Source organism: Rhipicephalus microplus, chromosome 2 (genome assembly GCF_043290135.1).
Source record: "Rhipicephalus microplus isolate Deutch F79 chromosome 2, USDA_Rmic, whole genome shotgun sequence".
NCBI lineage: Eukaryota > Metazoa > Arthropoda > Arachnida > Ixodida > Ixodidae > Rhipicephalus > Rhipicephalus microplus.
The window spans coordinates 68187566-68207024 of record NC_134701.1 but is presented as its reverse complement, the minus strand read 5'-3'; the positions used below and the strand labels follow the sequence as shown (position 1 = coordinate 68207024).

Here is a 19459-nt window from a genome sequence, read left to right as displayed (position 1 = left end):
CCTGGCTTGGTTTGCTGTGAAGCGACACAAAACACGCGGTGACGCTTCGGTATATCACCGTTTTTTTTAATGCGAAGCATTTCTTAGCGAGCTTCAGCGACTTTGAGCGTATCTATCTATCTATCTATCTATCTATCTATCTATCTATCTATCTATCTATCTATCTATCTATCTATCTATCTATCTATCTATCTATCTATGCGCCTACGACTTTTAGCTCTCCTAGCCGTTTCGATAATGGTATCAATACCAAACTTGGTATGGCATAACATGACTGTATGAGAAGACATCTGAGTAGTCATGACATGAAAATCATGATATGTATGCCATTAATGACATGATTTACATTTCATGACCTTGCAGCTCTGGCGGTGGTTTCGTTCTCAAGGCAAGTTGCATAACTGGTATGGTATGACGTGATTGCATGGCGAGCACAAGCGACAGACCCTAACATGAAAATCATGACATGCGTGTCAAGTAAAAAAAATTGGCAGAACCCACGTACAGCGGAAATCACTGATATGCGAAGCATGAATGAGGAAGCTTGATATGTCACCTTAAAATCAGCACAACAATATGAACCGGAGGTAAATGATGCCGTATGTGACTTTCATGTGATGATTATCACGTTTGCACGTGTCATTTACCTTCTTCATCTATTCACGTTACCTGATAATGAATTTAGTATATATGCAGCTAGCGAAACGGCCGCCAGCACGCTATCAGCGTAGCATGTATTAATGTTTTATATGAAACGAATATCATGATTATCATGTTTAAACGCGTATCATACCTTCCTCACCCGTCCAAGTTTCGTAATACCAAACTTGGCATATGTGAAGCTAGCGAAACGGCGGCGAGCGCGCGTAACGTTGACGCGTGCCCATGCTGGGCGCAGCGAAACTACGCTAAGAAAACGCGAGCACTCTATTGTCTGACATTAGGCGTGGTCTCTCAGTGACGACCAGCGGCAACCTGCTCGAAATGCTACATGCTGCATTTCGCGCCGACGACGCGACCTAGACAGCACTGCGTCTGCTTAGCTTCGTGCCTGAAGGACGCCGGGTGCACTCAAACGCGCATGCGTCAAAGCAACGCACCGTGGCGTGCGCCTGTTATTATTTGCCAGGCAGATGGGCACCTGATGGTACATCGCCCACGTGACGCGACGAAACGAACACCGGTGCGCCCGTGCGCCGAGTTACATCTTAGTGCTTTGGCGCCTTGAGTGTGACACGTAGGCATGTTCTTACATTACACACATCTCACGATTACCATGTTTACACCAGCCACATACTTTCGCCATACATTCACGTGACATAATACCAAATTTGGCATATGTGAAGCTATAGCGAAACGGCTGAGAGCGCATCGTGAGTGCGGCATGTAGTATTCTTGTTAAATGACACGCATGTCTTTAGTATCATGCTTGGACGCGACATTTACTTATGCCATCCGTTCGCATCACGTAATACCCAATTTGGTACATGTGAATCTCGTGAAACAGCCGCGAGCGCTTCATGAGTATGGCTGGGAATCATGTTGTTACTTGATACGCATCTTATGATTATTATGTTTGCAATAATCACATACCTTTGTCATCGATTCTCGTCTGGTAATACCGAATTTGGTGTATATGAAGCTAGTGAAACAACCGGAGCACATCATGAGTGTGGCGCGTAGTCATATTGTTATATGACACGCATCTCATAATTATCATGTTTGAACATGTTATATACCTTCGTCATTCATTCACGTCCCGTAATACCAAATTTGGTGTATGTGAAGTTAGCGAAACAGCTGCGAACGTACCATGAGTGTGGTACGTAGTCATGAATCATGACTTACACGACATGCATGTCATGATTTCTACGGTAGGGTCTGTCACTTGTGTTCGCCATGCAGTCATGTCATACCATGCCAATTTTGCAACATGTCATGTGAACGAAACACCACAAGGGCAGCAAGACCTCGAAATAAAAATTATTACATTCATGACACACATGTCATGATAGTCATGTTACGACTAGTAAGGTATGCCCGTCATACAGTCATATTATGCCACACCAAATTTGGTATTGGTACCATTAACGAAATGGCTAGGAGAGCTAAAAGTCGTAGGCGGCTAGATAGATAGATAGATAGATAGATAGATAGATATATAGATAGATAGATAGATAGATAGATAGATAGATAGATAGATAGATAGATAGATAGATAGATAGATAGATAGATAGATAGATAGATAGACTCAAGTTCGCCGAACCTCGCTAAGGAAGGCTTCGCATTTAACATGACTAAATGTCACCTTCATGAAGCTCTCGCGGCCGTTTCGCTTGCGTCACATATACCAATTTTGGTATTATGTTACCTGAACAGTTGACAAAGGTATGTGAATGGTGCAAACATGATAATCATTACATGCGTGTGATGTAACAACATGACTGCATACCACACCCATGATGCGCTCACGGCCGTTTCAATAGCTTCACATATGCTAAATTTGGTATTACGTGACATCAATGGATTACGAAGGTATGTAACTGGTGCAAACATGATAATCATGAGATGCATGTCATGTGAGAACATGACTACATGCCACAGTCAAGGCGCCAATACATTTCAACGTGACGCGGTGCAAGTGCTTCCCGGCGTTCATTTCGTCGCGTCACGCCGGCTTTGCCACGCCCGGCACCGGTCCTGCCATATACTCGCAGGCGCGCGCTGCACTGCGTTGCTTTGACGCATGCGCGTTTCAGTGCATCCGGCGTCCCTCCATCACGAAAAGACGGGGCACGCAGTGTCGTCTGGGAAACACATCGGCACAAATTTCGCGCGTCGCTGCGCCCAGCGTGCGCGCGCGTCAACACTACATTGAGGTATAATGGGCCCTTCATGATGCACTCGCGGCCGTTTTGCAAGGCTCCACATCTAACAAATTAGGTGTTCTGTGACGTCAATGCATGACGAAGTATATGACTGATGCAAACATGATAATTCTGACACGTGTGTCATGTAAGAACATGACAACATACCACGCTCATAGCGTGCTCGAGGCCGTTTTGCTAGCTCCACATATGCTAAATTTGGTATCACGTGACGTGAATAAATGACAAAGGTAAACAACACATTAAAACATGATAATCAAGACACGGAAGTCCCGTATGGCATCATTTACCTCCACCTCGTAATGTTGCCCTCATTTTAAAGTGGCATATCAAGCTTTCTTATTCATGCTTCGCATATCATCGATTCTAGCTGTACATGTGATCTGCCATTTTTTTAGGGGCGAAGCTCCTTATATCGGCAACCGTTCATCCCTCGTAGTCGTAGAAGTAGTGTGTGACCAGTTTTACATTTCGACCTCCAAGGTGGGGCCGGTGGGAGATTTCTTCTCTGCGTTGTTGAACAATAAAAAATTCGCAGCGTGCGCGTTAACTAAACGCCGAATTCTCCTGTCTCTCATTCCCCCTTAGCAGCCATTGCATGTACATTGAGCACTATCTGACAAGAAAGGGTTGCTACGTTATACTCGCTGGGCGTAACCTCCTAGGTTTTAGAAAAGATTAGCGAGCATTGGGCCACTGCCATGAATACAGTGAACTAGTATATATCATGAGCTCGCGCTGGTTAAACGTGGGAAGTAGACACAAAGCGCAAGCCGTGAGAAAGTGTGCGTGTGCTTTCTCTCGTTCAGTCCTTAGAATTTCCGCTGTATGGCGGTGCTTCTATATGAGGAATATATGATGAAAAGATGCGAGATGGTGGTACTTGGAGTGTTGAATAGGTGGACGAACGGACACACAGACAGTTGCAAGGACGGACGCATGAATGGCTGCATGGACGGATGGACGCATGAATGGACGCAGGAGCGGATGCATACACGAACGCAGAGATGGACGCACAGATGGACGTGCGGACGCACGAACAGACGCACGCATGTACGTGCGCGGATGAACGCACGAACGGCCACACAGACGCACGCATGGACGGACGGAAGCAAGAACGAATGGACGGACGGATGCTTCGCCCCACTCTCCATCATTCACTCCGTGGATATGCTGCGATTATTTTTCCATTATTCTACTTACATAGTAAAGAAGTTAGCTGCAAGCCATGGAAGGTGTAACCTTCCAATTTCTCAATACCGCATTCATTTGTTCGCCCTTTTGGGCGAAATTTACTTATTGTAATTCTGCGGTTACCGGTTTCATTTTTGAAGATTGGTAACAGAACTCAAGCAATTAAATGCGAGTGTGACTTTTGGGGTCGGAAGGTAATCTTATCTATGTGTTTGCTACACTAACTTAATGCAATTTTCCTAAACGAGTCCCGGTAGGCTTCAGGCATTTTTAGAATACAGCAATATAAATTACGAAATCATGCCCCCTTAGCAGACGCCAGCAATATTGCAACGTCCAGAGAAATAATAAGTGCGATAATAATCAATTCAATTTTTAACGTGATGAAGCGAAATAGGTCCTGTTGATATATGAAAATATTAATTATGCACAATAATAAAAATTACTTTGTTCTTTTTATTGTTCCTTTCTTGGCCATACGACCCCGCTAAGGTGTTCGGAAGTCAGGCATAAGTGCTCACTATTTCAACAAAGTACAAATGACTAACCACAAGTACTTCCCGAAACTAGATTACTTCAATAAATCGCATACGTGTGAATTGGCACAGAAGATAAGTTGACTACGTCGACAAACATTATAGGGCGCGTACAAAAATGAGATGATTATAGCGAAGGCAAATCATTTGTGGTATGTTTTTCATGTTACTGCGTATGCAGGAAATAGCGCTATGCGACAGGGCATAACGCAATAAAAACAGTGTAGTTCCTTGTGTTCTTTTGGTTATATCTGCCTATTGTGCTCTTGTCTGTAATTACTTTCTCCGGTCTTTTTACTTTGTCTAGCATCACTCCACCATGCAAATGAACCAACATATTTTCAGAGAGCAGTCGAGTCAAAACCTGCATGTACCATTGTGAGCAGGGTAATTGTGAGCAGGGTGAGCAGGGTAAGACGCAGGGTAATTTGCGGGGCCGCTGTCGGAATATAAATGGCTCCGCGGTTCCACTAAATGACGGCATGCACTCCTTAGCTAATAAAAAGAATTTGGTGCTAACATAGTGTTTGTATTGTGCTCGCTTCAACTACAATTCTTGGGCCAAATGAAGCTGCACTAGTGTGAAACCGAAGTAACTGCATAGCACGGCCACCCAGCGGCTCCCATCCGTAGAGCGCGCACTACTACTTTTACCAAATGTGTCACTGACGACAACATTCAAGGTAAGTATATGTCGGGCTCCCTGGCCACGGGCACCGCCTTCTCAGGGAGACTTGCAGACTCGGTGTCGGCATCCTGCTTCTTCAGAACTTTGAGCGACGTGTCAGCCGGGGGCAATTCCGTCAGGTTATTTTCCCTTTCGGATTGAGATATGTACGCACCTCAGAAGCGCCAACGAGAGACGCAGTCACTCACGTGGTGACGTGGTGGCACCCTTTCTATCGTCGTGTGTGCGTCGACCGTATGTTTCTACAGCATCCTTAGCGTTTATATGCTAATAACTGCGTTCAATTGGTTATATTTATTACTTGTGGTATTGTCGACAATGTTCATACACTTCAACTCGTTCAAGGAGGAGGGGGAAAGTTTTACTTTAAAACTTCGGTTACCTCAGTAGTGTGTAGCCCATGCCTAGGTGTCAGCCAGGAGCCCTTGAGCCCTGGTGGCGTCCTCGGTGCGTCGAATCGCCATCCGTTGCTTTTTGGGTCTGAGCTTAGGCAAGGTCTCCCACTGCTCAACATTATCAGTTGTGAGACCCTGTCGGACCCCCTTTGGACAGGCCACAGTATGTGAGGTAGTTCCATCCTTTCCTTACATAATTTGCACCTGTCGGTGTATTGACCTATGTAATAGAGGCTATAGGCCAACAGGATCGCGTACTTATTTGTTTAAAGGAGGCGCCTTGCCACCGCTTGCTGCTTGATAAGTGTGCGGTGCATGGGAGGATACCGGGCTCTTTCCAATCAGTAATGGTTTGCGATTTCCTTGTAGGCGACCACGTGATCTCCTCCCTACCTAGTGAGGGCGTCTAAATGGCTCTGCGTGTGAGTCCTTGAGCCACGGTGTGAGCCGTTTAGTAGCGAGGAAGAGAGGAGCCTGCAGACGTCCAAACAATTTAAACTTTTCTGCGGTCTCGAACGCTGACCGATATCCTTTGTGCTTCTAGGGAGATTCACCCACTGCAAATGTTTCTGACTGTGGCCTTGGAGTCCCTGATTATACCTTAAGCCTGCGTGCAACCTATGGCCAATGCGATAGTGGATTCTTCCGCAGCTCACACGCTACCGGTTCGGATGGAACTGCTAGCCTCTAGGGCACCATCGTTGTCTACGACTGCAATTACCATGCCACAAAAATGCGCATATTTCGCTGCGTGCACGTTGACAGCATCTGCTGAGTGTGAGAATCTGTTTTAATTGCTTTTGAGCGTTTCAATCCCCATTCTTTGTTATATTCTGGGTGCATGCTCTTCAGCAGCGGTGGTACGTAAGATTTTTCCTGGTTTCATGCGGTTTATTGGTGTTAAGACCGTGTTGTAAGGCGTAGTTGATGCTGAGATTACTAAGTATTTGCCTTCCCCTATGGGCTTTACGCAAGTCTTTCGTATTGAGTTATCCATTGAGCCTCTATAAGTTTCTCAAGAGTATTATGTAGCCCCAGTGCTGAGTGTTTGTCATTAGGTGTTAGCATGGGCAGTCCTAAAGCTTGTTTATAGGCTCGCATCAATTTTGGCTTTTTTGGCTTTCCTAAGGTTTAGGTAGGGAGCTACGTATGTTATCTTGCTAACAACGAAATGCTGTATGAGAAGAATTAGGTTCGCTTCCTTCATGCCGTTGTTGCGGTTCGCTATGCACGATATGAGCCTCATTGTTTTCGCTGGACACTGTGTTCAAGCATTCTTAATGTTTCGCCACTGTACCAGTTCGACTGTGCGCGTAGTTTCAGGATTCGAATGCAGTCTACCACTGATATTGGGTAACCATCCGCTACGAGTTTTTCAACTCGTTCAAGACTTACTTTAGAACTGTATTGACGCTCTCATTGTGAGCGTAATCACAACCCATGAAATCTACGAATGAGTGACAAGCCAAGCTTCTGAAGTGCTCTTGACTATAAAATGCAGCTGATTGTGCAATGTGGACCACTCGCGAGTATTAGGCCAAGGTGCCAAGCATAGCGGGTAAGTGTCATTTCAGTCAACCTGGGCATCGCGGAAGTCCACATTATGAGCTTTTGCTGAATAGGCGTAACTTCCGAAAAATGCATTGCCGATGATGTGACGGCAGCCTTTGTACCTAGTGCCACAGTTCACAAAGGGGGTGTTACTGTTGTGTGAAAAGGTGTATAGAAGCTTCTCGCAAATTTCGCCTTCCATTTGCTTGTGCGTGCACGTGTGGCACATGCAACCAAGATAGAGAACAATAAATTATCAAAAATTATAACAATGACAATGCTACTAATTGCTGCGCGTGAACACTGCAACAGGTGCTGAATTATCAAGCTGTAATTTCAGTGACACACTAAGCACATATTAAAGACACACGTTAGGTAGGGCATCGAAACAAAACGCAGAAAAGCATCAACCTTAGCCCTTTATATGCGTTAGCGCGATGCCAGCGTCGGTCTTATTATGGTTTCAGGCTATTCTCCACACACTCACGTGTTCGCCGCACTTGTGCTTGCCGCAATATCTACTGAAATACTTCAGAGCAACTGAGGCTGAAACTCGGAAGTTTGAACAGTTGGAAAATTATTTGACACGGGCATACTTTTCAAAAAGTGAAGTTCGTAAAAAAACATATGCTGCCTTGACGACGGCAACATACTTGCTGGAACGCAGTCTAAATCAACACCGCCTGCGCTACGATGTCTTGTCTATTCAAATACCTCAACAAATGTAGTTACATTGGCATTTCTCATAGCTATTTGCTCATCATTCCCGTTGACAATAGACTATGTGAGGTAACACTGATGAGTGGTCGTCCCGTGCCAACACTGTTTGTGTAGGCTTTAATGCGGAAAAGAGTACAATAGGACATTATAAACCAAGAAAATCCGAAATATCTATACGTTATTGGCGCTACAACACTGGCGACCGCCGGCGAAAAGTCTTGAAAGACAGGTCACCTGGTACTTGTTAACAATATCGGCGAACTCTGGCAGCGTGATTCGTGGAGCTGTGAGTACGCAGACAACTCCGTCCAGCACAGTCATCATTGTCCACAAGAAGCCGGATCCGTGAGTGATGGGTGCAGGGAGTAAGGTGACGTCAGTTTCGTCATAAGCCACACATGGCCTGCAACAAGTGTTTCATTTTTTTTTCGTTTATTGTACCGTCAGGGCAAAAGCATTACATAAAAAATTGGTTACGAAGCAGTGTTATATTAAAAATAATATTAATAAACAACAAAAATATCCAATACATACAGGATTATACCAAACAATCGTGAACAACGACAACACACTATACATCAGCCAAAACTAATTATTTATTAGTAGTTAAAACTGTCCAAAAATTTGATGGTTAGTAATATCTGCGGATATAGCATGAAGGTAGTTTCACTCCTCGCAACTCCTAAGAAAAAATTAATAACGGAAAGTGGATGTCCTGCAAAAAAGAACAGCAACCTTATGTCGGTGATCAATGCGTGACGATATCTACTGAGGAGGTAAGATTAGGTCATTGCGTAACGAACGATGATGAAATATGCGATAAGAGGGACACAAACGAAACATTTTACGCATTTACGGCGGAATGATAATGATCGTAGTTTAAGGTTTGCCTTCATGTTAGTAACGCTTGCGGCTCGTGCATAGTTAAAACATAAGTATTTCTGTTGAACTGTTTTGAAGGATTTCAGGTGAGTGAACAAGGTCATCATGAAATAGGTCCCAAACCTAGGCTTTGTATACGAGCTTTGAGCGCAGTAGTGTTTTGTTCAATAAAAGTTTGAAAGCTGGAGAAGCACGGGAAAAATATCTTCTAAGTTAATCGCGTGCTAGCGCTATAATTTACGGAGCCATTGTGTTCATTCCACGTTAGCTTCGTTAGTTTATACAAGGCAGGGACGCAATGGTTACAAGTAGTCTTAATTAACACGCTTTGCTTTGTAGCTCCGTAGACTAGTTAGTGTTCGGTCACGCGCAAAGCACGAACATAAAACAGAGCAAAACTAACAAGAAAAGGTGTGATTGAGTGGTATTACTGAGCTTATTTTGAATAAACTTTTGTTTGATTGAATCTTATCCCTATAAAACGTGGGTGGAATCCTTCAGGACCCCAATAAAAGCTTTTCACCCATCCATCTAAATGTCCCTGACGGCACCTGAAGTAGGTTTCATTGTGTGTTTTATGTGTTCTATTTACTTATATAATGGTTGCCTTCAAAGACAAAGAAGCTCTTTAAGTGCATAGTGAATGGCACAGATGTTCCCTCGTAGCCAGTTGACAGAGGGTAATCATGCAGTTTCCAAGACGATGCTTCATACTCCCTCGAGGCCAAAGTGAATATTTTGACATCTTTCTTGCAGTGGCATCAGCAACACAGCCAGAAAGATATAGAAACGTCACAGAAAACAAAATTGGCCTCATATCTACTTGTTTGATAGCAAGTGTCGTCGAAAGATGATAGCTAGTCTTTCTTCTGGAGATGGTGAACAAAACGTTTATTCCTGGCAGTAATCTGGGAAAACGAAAGGAAGCCCTCCAACAGTACTGCCAACCTGCGCAGCTACTTCTTGCCTCTCTGGAGCAAAAAAATTCTCTAGATTTCCCTAGATTTGCATGGAGAGCAGTTTCTTGAAGACTAATATGTGTTTTTGCTGTGGAAAACGATTGCCAAGTTCCCTTTTATAATGCATTAGTGCATTCGTTTGAAAATATTCACTAAAATCACCGTGCTGAAGGTTAAAAACTGTATCAGTACAAATTGAAACGCTTTAAACAACATTTTATCTCATGAAATCACAAAGGTAAGCGGTCATCATAAAAAGGGGGAGGGGGAGGGGCATGTAGTATTGCAGTATTTTAGACAAGTCACCAAGAAAAAGGCATTGCATAAAGGTTGAAGAAAGAATGAATTATCAAAATAATACTTGAAAACACTGCTACGTGTTCAATGAAAAACACGGAAATCTTACACTACAATACAGTGCACTTGTAATAGCACGTAAGGTACGTAATAATAATAATAATAATAATAATAATAATAATAATAATAATAATAATAATAATGAGAACGAGCATATAAAGCGTAGTACTTGAAATATTCCGGTGAGCAAGCTTTCAAAAATTAATCATCAATTCTGTTATTTCGCAACTCTCCTGCCGAAAATGCTTGGTGGTGTTCATATAAAACATGAAGTGATGCACGCTTACTAAAATTGTAAACAATGTCTTGAAAAACGTCACTCTCAATCCTTTTCATAATATTTGATGCAGGATATCGTGACTAAAATTGGTTAACCATGAAAGCATATTATGCCGTGTGGCAGTTCATCCCTCGCAACCTGCTGAATAGTAACGAGAATATATGTTTGTTAAAAATGTTGACTGCCTATATCCGTTCCTAATATATTCATGCATTCTTCCACTAGGCACTTTTTTTTCAACTTTCTTTTTCAGCTGTGCAAATAACCACATACACGCAGCCTACTGTTCTGGCTGTGCTTCTCACAGAAACCTTGGTAACCTGGGCGGAATCACATGGCTCCGCGGGCCAGCTCACTAGCAACACGACAGCGTGCACAAAAAAGGGAAACCGAAAAAACAACAACAACAAAACAAAGAAATAACGCTGCGGGTGAAAGGCGAGAAAATGGGAGGTTGGTGTCAAGGAAACCATATATATAATTGGCGAGCTCGAGTGAGAGCACATTTTCTTTGATTCGAACAGGAATTAAGGCACTCGACGTCGAACACGGACTTCATGGAATGAACTGCAATGAAGTGGGGGACAGAAGAGCGCTGACACAGCGTTGGGGATGGCGACCGGCCCCGTCCCCCCTTGCACCTCTTGACACCACTGCTGGGCATGACACAGCACTTTTTGGTGAGTGTAAAGGGGGTTAAAAGAGAAAAGGTGCATGAAGGAACAAAACAGGGGTTGTGGGCAAGACGTCCCTCTATCCATAGAGTTACATATCAGTATTACTGCATGAGACTCTATGCATCTGTCCATCTGCTTGCTTCACGTGGAAGCAAACATTTCCCTAGATGTTGACAAATTTCCCTTTTCCCCTAAATACAACCGGAAATTTCTAGATCTAGGGAAACTTTCCTAGAGTTGGCTGCACTGCCCTCCAATAATGCAAGCACGCGCCATGGGCCCGCAATCTCAGACGCCGTAGTTTGTAGATTGCAAAGGAGGTGGCAGCACCGCATGGCTTTTGAAAAGGGTAGGAAACGCCCGCCTTTTCTTGCATGGTGTCACAATGTCAGTGGAGCGTAATGAACGCTACAGTTCTTAGAATTACTTATGTATGTTGTTTATAGTATAAAGAAACACATCACAAACTTTTGAAGTATCGATATTGTGCCCCATATTTGCGCAATAATTGCTTTTTAATTGACAATTGCACAAGTATGAACGCGGAAACCAAATCAATATTGGTGAGCGCAGCGGGTGTGGTTGAACTTCGGCCGTTTCGGTTTACACAAAGGCAAGTCGACCGATAGACAAAACAAAATTTCCGCGTTGAAGTATCACAAAAAAGACCACAGTAAAAAAACGCACGGGCGGGTAGTGCTTTTTCATGTTTGTGTGCCAACATTCACTCTACACTCTAAGGCAAAAGGGTGTTAAAGGGTGTGTGGTTCGTTCTTTTGGGGACTAATGGGGCTGCCACAACCATTAATCTCTTTCGGGACTAACGGCACCGGGTCTAACAGGTACACCCCACAGACGAGCTCAAGAAACTAACATTTAGTCTTCACATTTACACCTTAGCGAGTAACCATTAGTCCCACAATTCACCTCAAAGGACTAACATTTAGTCCTCAAATTCGCACCTTATAGAGCATCCGTTAATCCTCACATTTACACTTTACCCGGCAACCATTTGTCCTCTCAGTTGCACCTTGCCGGATGAACCGTTGATCAACTCAAATACTCAAAAAGGATGAACTTTTTGTCCCCAGATCAAACACTGTTTTTTGTTTATTTTCCGCCAGGACCAATACTTTTTTCGCCTGTTTATCTGCGCAGTGAGCAACAAATTGCACAGAAAAGAACACGCGAAAAAGTTGTTAGCCACCTATGTGTAACTGCTTTCGCAGTCACGGCAACAATGAACGACAAAAGTGAGACATCAAAATCTTAAATTTGTCAACATACACATGAAGTTTTTCCCTTCTTTTAAGTGAATTCATCGTGAAGCGCACAAGTCCAGTCTCGTTGTCACATCTTGTTCACTCCTTGTGGAGCTCCTCTGACGGAAGCGATAGGTGACAGGCATTGCAGACGCCAGCACACGCAGCCTTCTGCCTGTTGTGTTCCCGCGGCTGCACGTGCAATATTATAGTAAGAATATTTAGACACACGTGACAGTAGATGAAGATGCACGCATATTACAAGTACGTGCACATTAATATAAAAGCATGCGTGTAAAAAATGACACACAAATAAATTTACCTTCACATCTCGCACAGTCCTTCTGAAGCTGCTCTGACGAAATAGATGGATGACAGGCATTGCAGACGCTAGCGCACACAGTCTTCAGCACGGTGTGTGCCCACGGCTACAGAAACGGTATGTAAAATGGTGAGTCACACGTGGCAGAGGATGAATACAAATGCATATGAGAAATACGTGCAAGGTGAAATGAAAATATACTTGAGATATGACATCCTAATAATTTCACCGTGAAGTCACTCATCGTCAAAAACTCATTTCGATCCCCATATCGCAACAGCTTAGGAGCGGCGACCGCAGCCAGAACTCCGCGACTTACCGTGACGCTAACAAGTCGGTGAGTCCTAAGCGAGCGACGTTGTTCAGCTCGAGCAAGCGAACGCGAGACCAAACGGCGCTGCACGCGGAGTGTCTGCCGCCAGCGAACTTCGAACAGGAGAGTGAGCATACGCTTGGCCGCCGCCACGAACAGCGCGGAGCTGGTTTGGAGCTAGCGCCTAAGAAATCGATGGTAATGCGGCCCTTTTCCACAAACTCGAACGAGTACAGCGGGCAAACGCGAGTCCGCCACCGCGGCCAACGGAAGGCGCCGAGCTGCTTGCGACCGGATGACGGGAATGCCAACTGGAATGGTGACCAATTATCAGTGAGTTCCGACGCTAGCGAAAGCCCCGCCAGCCCGTGCTGGTGCACTTACAGCGCGCGACATACTACAACCTAACTCTTTACGAGAACCCGCAATGTGCTTTCGACGACTCCCAAGACAGCGACGAGGTCTCAGCCCAGTATCATCAGCCCGAAGCTCATCGCGGCGGCGAAGACAGGCGAGCACTCGATGAGCGAGCGTACGGGAGGCCGACGACAATGGCGGCCAATTTCCAGGTGGTTGCAACGCACAGGCGAACTGAAGACGCAGAAGCTCACCTTCGCGATGCGTTTCGTGCGTGCGATATACAACACGACCAAGCCCATTGCCGGCAAGCGTGATCCGTATCGCTCACGCGATAGAGTAGAATATAGAATGATAACCTACTTGCTTAAGGATCCAGCGCTGATTTCTGCCCTGCGTCGGACAGAAGTATACATCCAATAGGCCTGCTGTCTTCTCGGCCGCCATATTGGCCTTGCGAACTGTTGCTGCCATGTGTTGGTCGTGACTATCTTGAAGTTAGAGATATACAGCGTGGCGTGGTGACGTGTCGAGACTTGCTCCAGACTTCATGGGTGCGACGAAACGTCAAAGCAGCAGCCCACGCTCATCCAACCGTACACACAAGCACCACGTCGTAATTCTTAGATCATTAAATTCAGGCGGCCGTGGTCGAGCACTCCGAGCGCGACGAAACGAGAACCGTCGACGGCAAAATACGGGAAAGACTGAGCCAGCAGAGGAGGAGAAGGAGGGCTGGACACCTTGGACACGCTTTGCTTTTCTCATTGCCTGCTTTTTCCGGGTGGTTCATCTCTTTCGAGCGTGTTTGGAGACTAAGTGGTTTACGCGTGGCACGCTTCCCTCTGTGGTTGCTCCTCAACGGTCTATCCGTTCATCGCGCGCGCCTATTGGGCTCCGTTACCCCTTTTTCGAGTAATTTTGCCTTAGGGTGTTGTTTCTAACGCACGCTGCCAAACCCGTGTATAACGCTGCTCGTTGTCGTGTGCGATAGGGTTAGCCACTTTTATCTCATGTGCATAAATTATTATCTGTACTTTAGTAATTGGACACCTGAAGTGAACAAGCCGGCTGATAACTAAGCGGGCTTCAGGCAGTAATTTCGCATGATTTTTCCAACTTCTTTCTAAACTTAGACTCACCCTCCACACTGAACCCGCTAGCCCAACACGTGTAGGCAGCTCTGTTGAACAAGATACTTGCAAGGACCTCACATTTAAACGCAATATGCGCCATGCCAACTGGTTGAACACACATGACACTCTCAGTAGGGATCATTGTGTTGTAAACGCGACCGTCTACATGCGACCCTCAAAACGCCAACTAACTCAAGCTCGTGTCCCAGACTGGATGACTTTCCGCACCTCTCTATCTAATTTATAGCCCCTTCAGGTTGAATAGGACACCTGGCCCAAATCACTGACTTCCACACTAAAAAAAAAGAAAGCGAACGGCTTATACAACTCACGGAAACGGACGTAGAAAACCACCTCCTCTACTTTTGGGACGCCGGCCATAACCTACTAGGCGATGGAAAAAAAACAGAATCATAGCAGTCACATCAAGAAGCGCATCCTCGAACTCAAGCAGAAATCTCTGGAGTTTGCAGCTCAGCTAGCCGAAACTAACTGTGTGAACCGGTGCAACACGGCTGCATTCCAGATGTCTCGCCACAACACGTGGCGCCTGTTTGACGCTTTCGTGGATCCAACACTAGCAAGCACGGAAAGCCTACGTGACTTACATAAGGTTATGCGCAACTTTACAAGAAGGACATCACAGATGGCACATACACGTTCAGGGACCGATACTTGTGCACCACCGAGGACCCCCGTGTGGCCGCATAATGGTATGCAGGGTAAGAGAACCTGCAACTGGACACCCCGTTACAACTCCACGAATTCTGGGCGGCCTTGCGCAAGATGAAGTGTGGGACTGCACCCGGGCGTTCCAGGTTATGGTGAAACTCTTGGCCACTTTTCGCGACGCTGCCTACGCCACTCTTGTCAAACACACCAAGAGAATTAGGGACGGAGAAATTCATCTCCCTTTTAACTGGAAATCGCCTCTCGTGACCTTCGTCCCAGATGCCGATAAACCTATGGATGTGCAGAACCCTCGACCCATATCCCTCATGTCATGCGTCGGCAAACTGATGGACACGGTGGTGCGTGACAGACTGTCCGATCCGATTTTCTAGATACAGAGCACACTTTTTCCGACACCATGTTTGGTTTCCACCCTCAGAAGTAAGCTCAGGATATACTTTTGCAGCTCCACCATGACATATTAGATCCTGTAGAATGTTCCCACAATGACAAGGTAGTCCTGGCCTTGGTTCTTTTAGGGGCATTCGACTACATGAAGCATGAGGTAATCCTGGACCACGTAAGTCAGACGAGCTGTGTTTACAACAGATTCAACTATACTAGAAGGTTTCTCACAGACCATCAATCCTACATGCCCATACAAGATTAGGAATATAGGCTTTACGCCATAGGCTCGAGAGGAATACCTCAAGTCGCGGCTCCCTCTCCCCTCTTAATTAATTTAGCCATGCATTCTATTCGCGCCAAACCGGGTTCTCTACCAGGGATACATCAAACTCTTCACGCGGATGATATTACGATGAGGCTCACGCAAGGTAACCTAGCTGTGTCACTCAGCGCCATGCGTGCAAGCAGCAGTGGCTGTAGTCGACGACTACGCAATTTACTGCTGACTCCAGTGTGCCCCGACAAAGTCTGAATTTGCGCACGTACGTCCCTCTCCTCAGTACACAACTTAGCTACACATCAGTCGATTTTCAGGGCCAATCTGTGAGACCAAGGTGGTCAGCGTCGTTGGCTTTTCTATACACCATCAACGCAAGGGCGACACCACAATAGCCAAGCTATACGGCGGGAGACCACGTGGACTGTGTGGTCCGCCGGGTCTCCAACAAGCAGGGCAGATTACGAAGCAAGAATTTATTGCCGCTTCAGATGCTTTCGTAATGAGTAGAACACTCTACTCGAACCCCTACTTGCTCTACACAAACACAATGATGGCCAACTCGAGGTCATTCACCGAAAAGTCATCAGGCAGTCTCTCGACCTCTCTATGCCCATGGTCAACCAGAGACTTTTGGCCCTATGCGTGGTAAATACCTGCAGGGAACTTGCAGAAGCCCACCGCATAAACAAATACATGCGTTTTGCAGAGACACATTGCGGTCGCTGCCTCTTCGGCCGGGTATACATCAAATATGACTACCACATTGATGAAAGGATGAGGGTGCCAGAGCCTTGCAGACACACCTTCCAGATCCAACCCGTTTCCCGAAACGCGTCCTGAATATTAGAATCCGAACGTCTCACAGACTCTTATAATCAATTCTTAGTTGAACACCCGAGTGAGTATGAGCCATATTTGAGGCATTATCACCATCATCCTCATCATCATCATCATCAGCAGCAGCAGCAGAAGCACCAGCAGGTGAGCTGTTGCGCTGTACGTGCTAGAAAGGCAGAGACCATTTATAATGATGATACTTTTTGCGAACGTGAAATGGTAGAACAAAATCGAATTGTGGGGTTTAACGTCCCAAAACTACCATATGATTATGAGAGACGCCATAGTGGAGGGCTCCGGAAATTTCGACCACCTGGGGTTCTTTAACGTGCATCCAAATCTGAGCACACGAGCCTACAACATTTCCGCCTCCATCGGAAATGCAGCCGCCGCAGCCGGGAATCGATTCCGCGACCTGCGGGTCAGCAGCCGAGTACCTTATCCACTAGACCAACGTGGCGGGGCAAAAAAATGGTAGAACAGTGAGCATAGATAGGTGTGCTGTTAAATATAAATAAAGCTCGAACTACTACAGCAGTAGGACTCACTTCATTGTAAAGTGGTTGGCCACGAATCCGTAGTGCGTAAACTCCACGCCTTTCGGGAGCCCTGTGGTTCCGGACGTATATATTATAGCCAGCAAAGTGTTCTTCGGGTCTCCAACAGGATATTCCCGGAAGAAGGCTTCATTCATGTTCTTGAAGGTTGCCGCTGACACGAAGCCCTCAGCTTCTCCCATGGTGAACAGGCCCTGCGGAAGATGAAGCTCACATGTTAACCATGCTTAGGGTGCAAAATAACAAAAACGCCGACCAAGGTGAAATACACAAAACTTAAAAAGACGTTTCGGCTCCCCACACGGGAGCCTTGTTCACAGTCTTTTTAAATTTTGTCACAGTGAACAAGGCTGCCGTGTGGGGAGCAGAAACGTCTTTTTAACTTTTGTGTATTTCACCTTGGTCGGCGTTTTTGTTATTTGCACTATGTCCCCGACCAGACGGAATTCAGTCAGACTCTTGACTATATAACCATGTTTATATGTAAAGCGAAGGCCTTAAGCGCTGCAAAAAACAAGAAAAACTAAATAAAACGTTGCGTACGAAACGCATGTGATCTTCGAAATTCGGCAGATCGTACCTATTGTGGCAGCTGATTTTATGCGAAGCAGTCAGCTCATGCCAGCCTACGGTTGATTGTTCGTTCAGCCATGTGCTACCAGCTAGATTAACGTCTTTGCGCGTGTGAAAGTTTCGTACACATTTGCGAGACACGTTGAGCACACTGATGTGTAAAGGGTTAATGATTGTCCGACGTAACAGTGGCACCCATGTTACAGCACAGCTAAAAAAACAATAGCACGACAAAGTGCACAGTGTTGTGCAGTGATGCACATAAGTAGCGGTCGTCGGTCTACGCAAGCTATGCGACACTAAACCTTGCTGTCCAGCCTTCAACTTAGTTGGAGTTCATTGCTTTCAGAAATAGAAGTAAACGATCAACAAATACACAGGCCATGATCCTGAAATGAAGTGTAGTGGGACCATTGGGTAACTAACAAACCTTGGGGTAATAACTAACACCTCCAGTGAACGAAATGTTTGGCGAAAGCAACACATATTAGATAAAATGCCTATGTTCAGATCAAGATAACATAATAAAGCGAAGCAGGAATAAACTGACCGTTCGACTAAAAAAATTAATTTGACGTGAGTCGTGGCATCCGCACACGTCGTGCCGGTAGGGATGCCTAACGTTAATGTAAAATATTGAGAATGAGAGATAGAGAATTTCGCCAAAGAACAACACTCAGCGCCTTTAGGAACAGGGAAGGGGGAAGTAAAGTGGAAAGAAAAAATAGGAAGGAAATAGAGAGAAGAGGTGAGATATTAGGTAGTGGTTGGCAAATCATTTCAAAACGATAATGAAGTGACGGCACAACTGCTTTTTTTGCTGTAGTTTTCATTAACTGCACGGAACTAAATAATGCTACTAGCTGCAACTCAGGTCACCTTTTTATTGTGCGTTACTTTAAGCATTGAATACATTGCTCTGAAAGCGCATACGGAATATTGCACCCACTACTGCCCTTGCCCCGACTAGACGCTTGTATATGACTTTTTTTTAAGCACTGGTGTTGCTCTGTGGTAGAATATCTGACTTTCACGCAGAAGGCTACAGTTTGAATTTGCCTAAAACTGCGAGTTTACTCCGGAAGTTGTAACGAGATTAGAATAGCGGTCGATTTCGCCCCTCTAGTTTTTCGCCATCGCGATAGTAAAAGCAAAAGGCTAAGACGCCCTTTGCTTTTGCTTTGCTTTTGCTTTGCTTTTTCTGTTACAAACGAAATCACAAAAATTCTGCACCAGATGGGATTTGACCTGGACACTCTGTAGCAGTCCCATATTACACCACAAAGCCTTGCCTGGAGCCTCGTCTAAAAACACTCCATGTGGCGTAATGTATGGTAAAGAATCTATCTATCTATTGATCTATCTATCTATCTATCTATCTATCTATCTATCTATCTATCTAACGCATAGGCGCTCTTGTGGTCATCTATAGCACAATATATATCTTAAAGTAGTCATAAATGGACATGCACATGAATATATTGTGTGCATTTGCTTTGCACTTTTTTGTAAGCTGTGCAGTATTGTAAATCATTATTTGTTGGTCTCTTTGTCTGCATCGGCACCATGTTTCATTACCATTGCCGAGTTATTTTAGTCGACAAAACAAAATCAT

At 45.1% G+C, this 19459-nt stretch overlaps 1 protein-coding gene across 1 annotated transcript in view; it reads right to left on the bottom strand.

Annotated features, from left to right (window-relative positions):
• Positions 1-19459, bottom strand: part of LOC119169863 (uncharacterized) — a 90012-nt gene that overhangs the window by 45567 nt on the left and 24986 nt on the right. The window contains exons 4-5 of the mRNA XM_075886554.1: positions 17263-17465; positions 8207-8375 (exon numbers count right to left, since the gene is read on the bottom strand). Of these exons, the coding sequence (XP_075742669.1) occupies positions 8207-8375; positions 17263-17465 (372 nt within the window). The remainder of the gene's footprint in view (positions 1-8206; positions 8376-17262; positions 17466-19459) is intronic.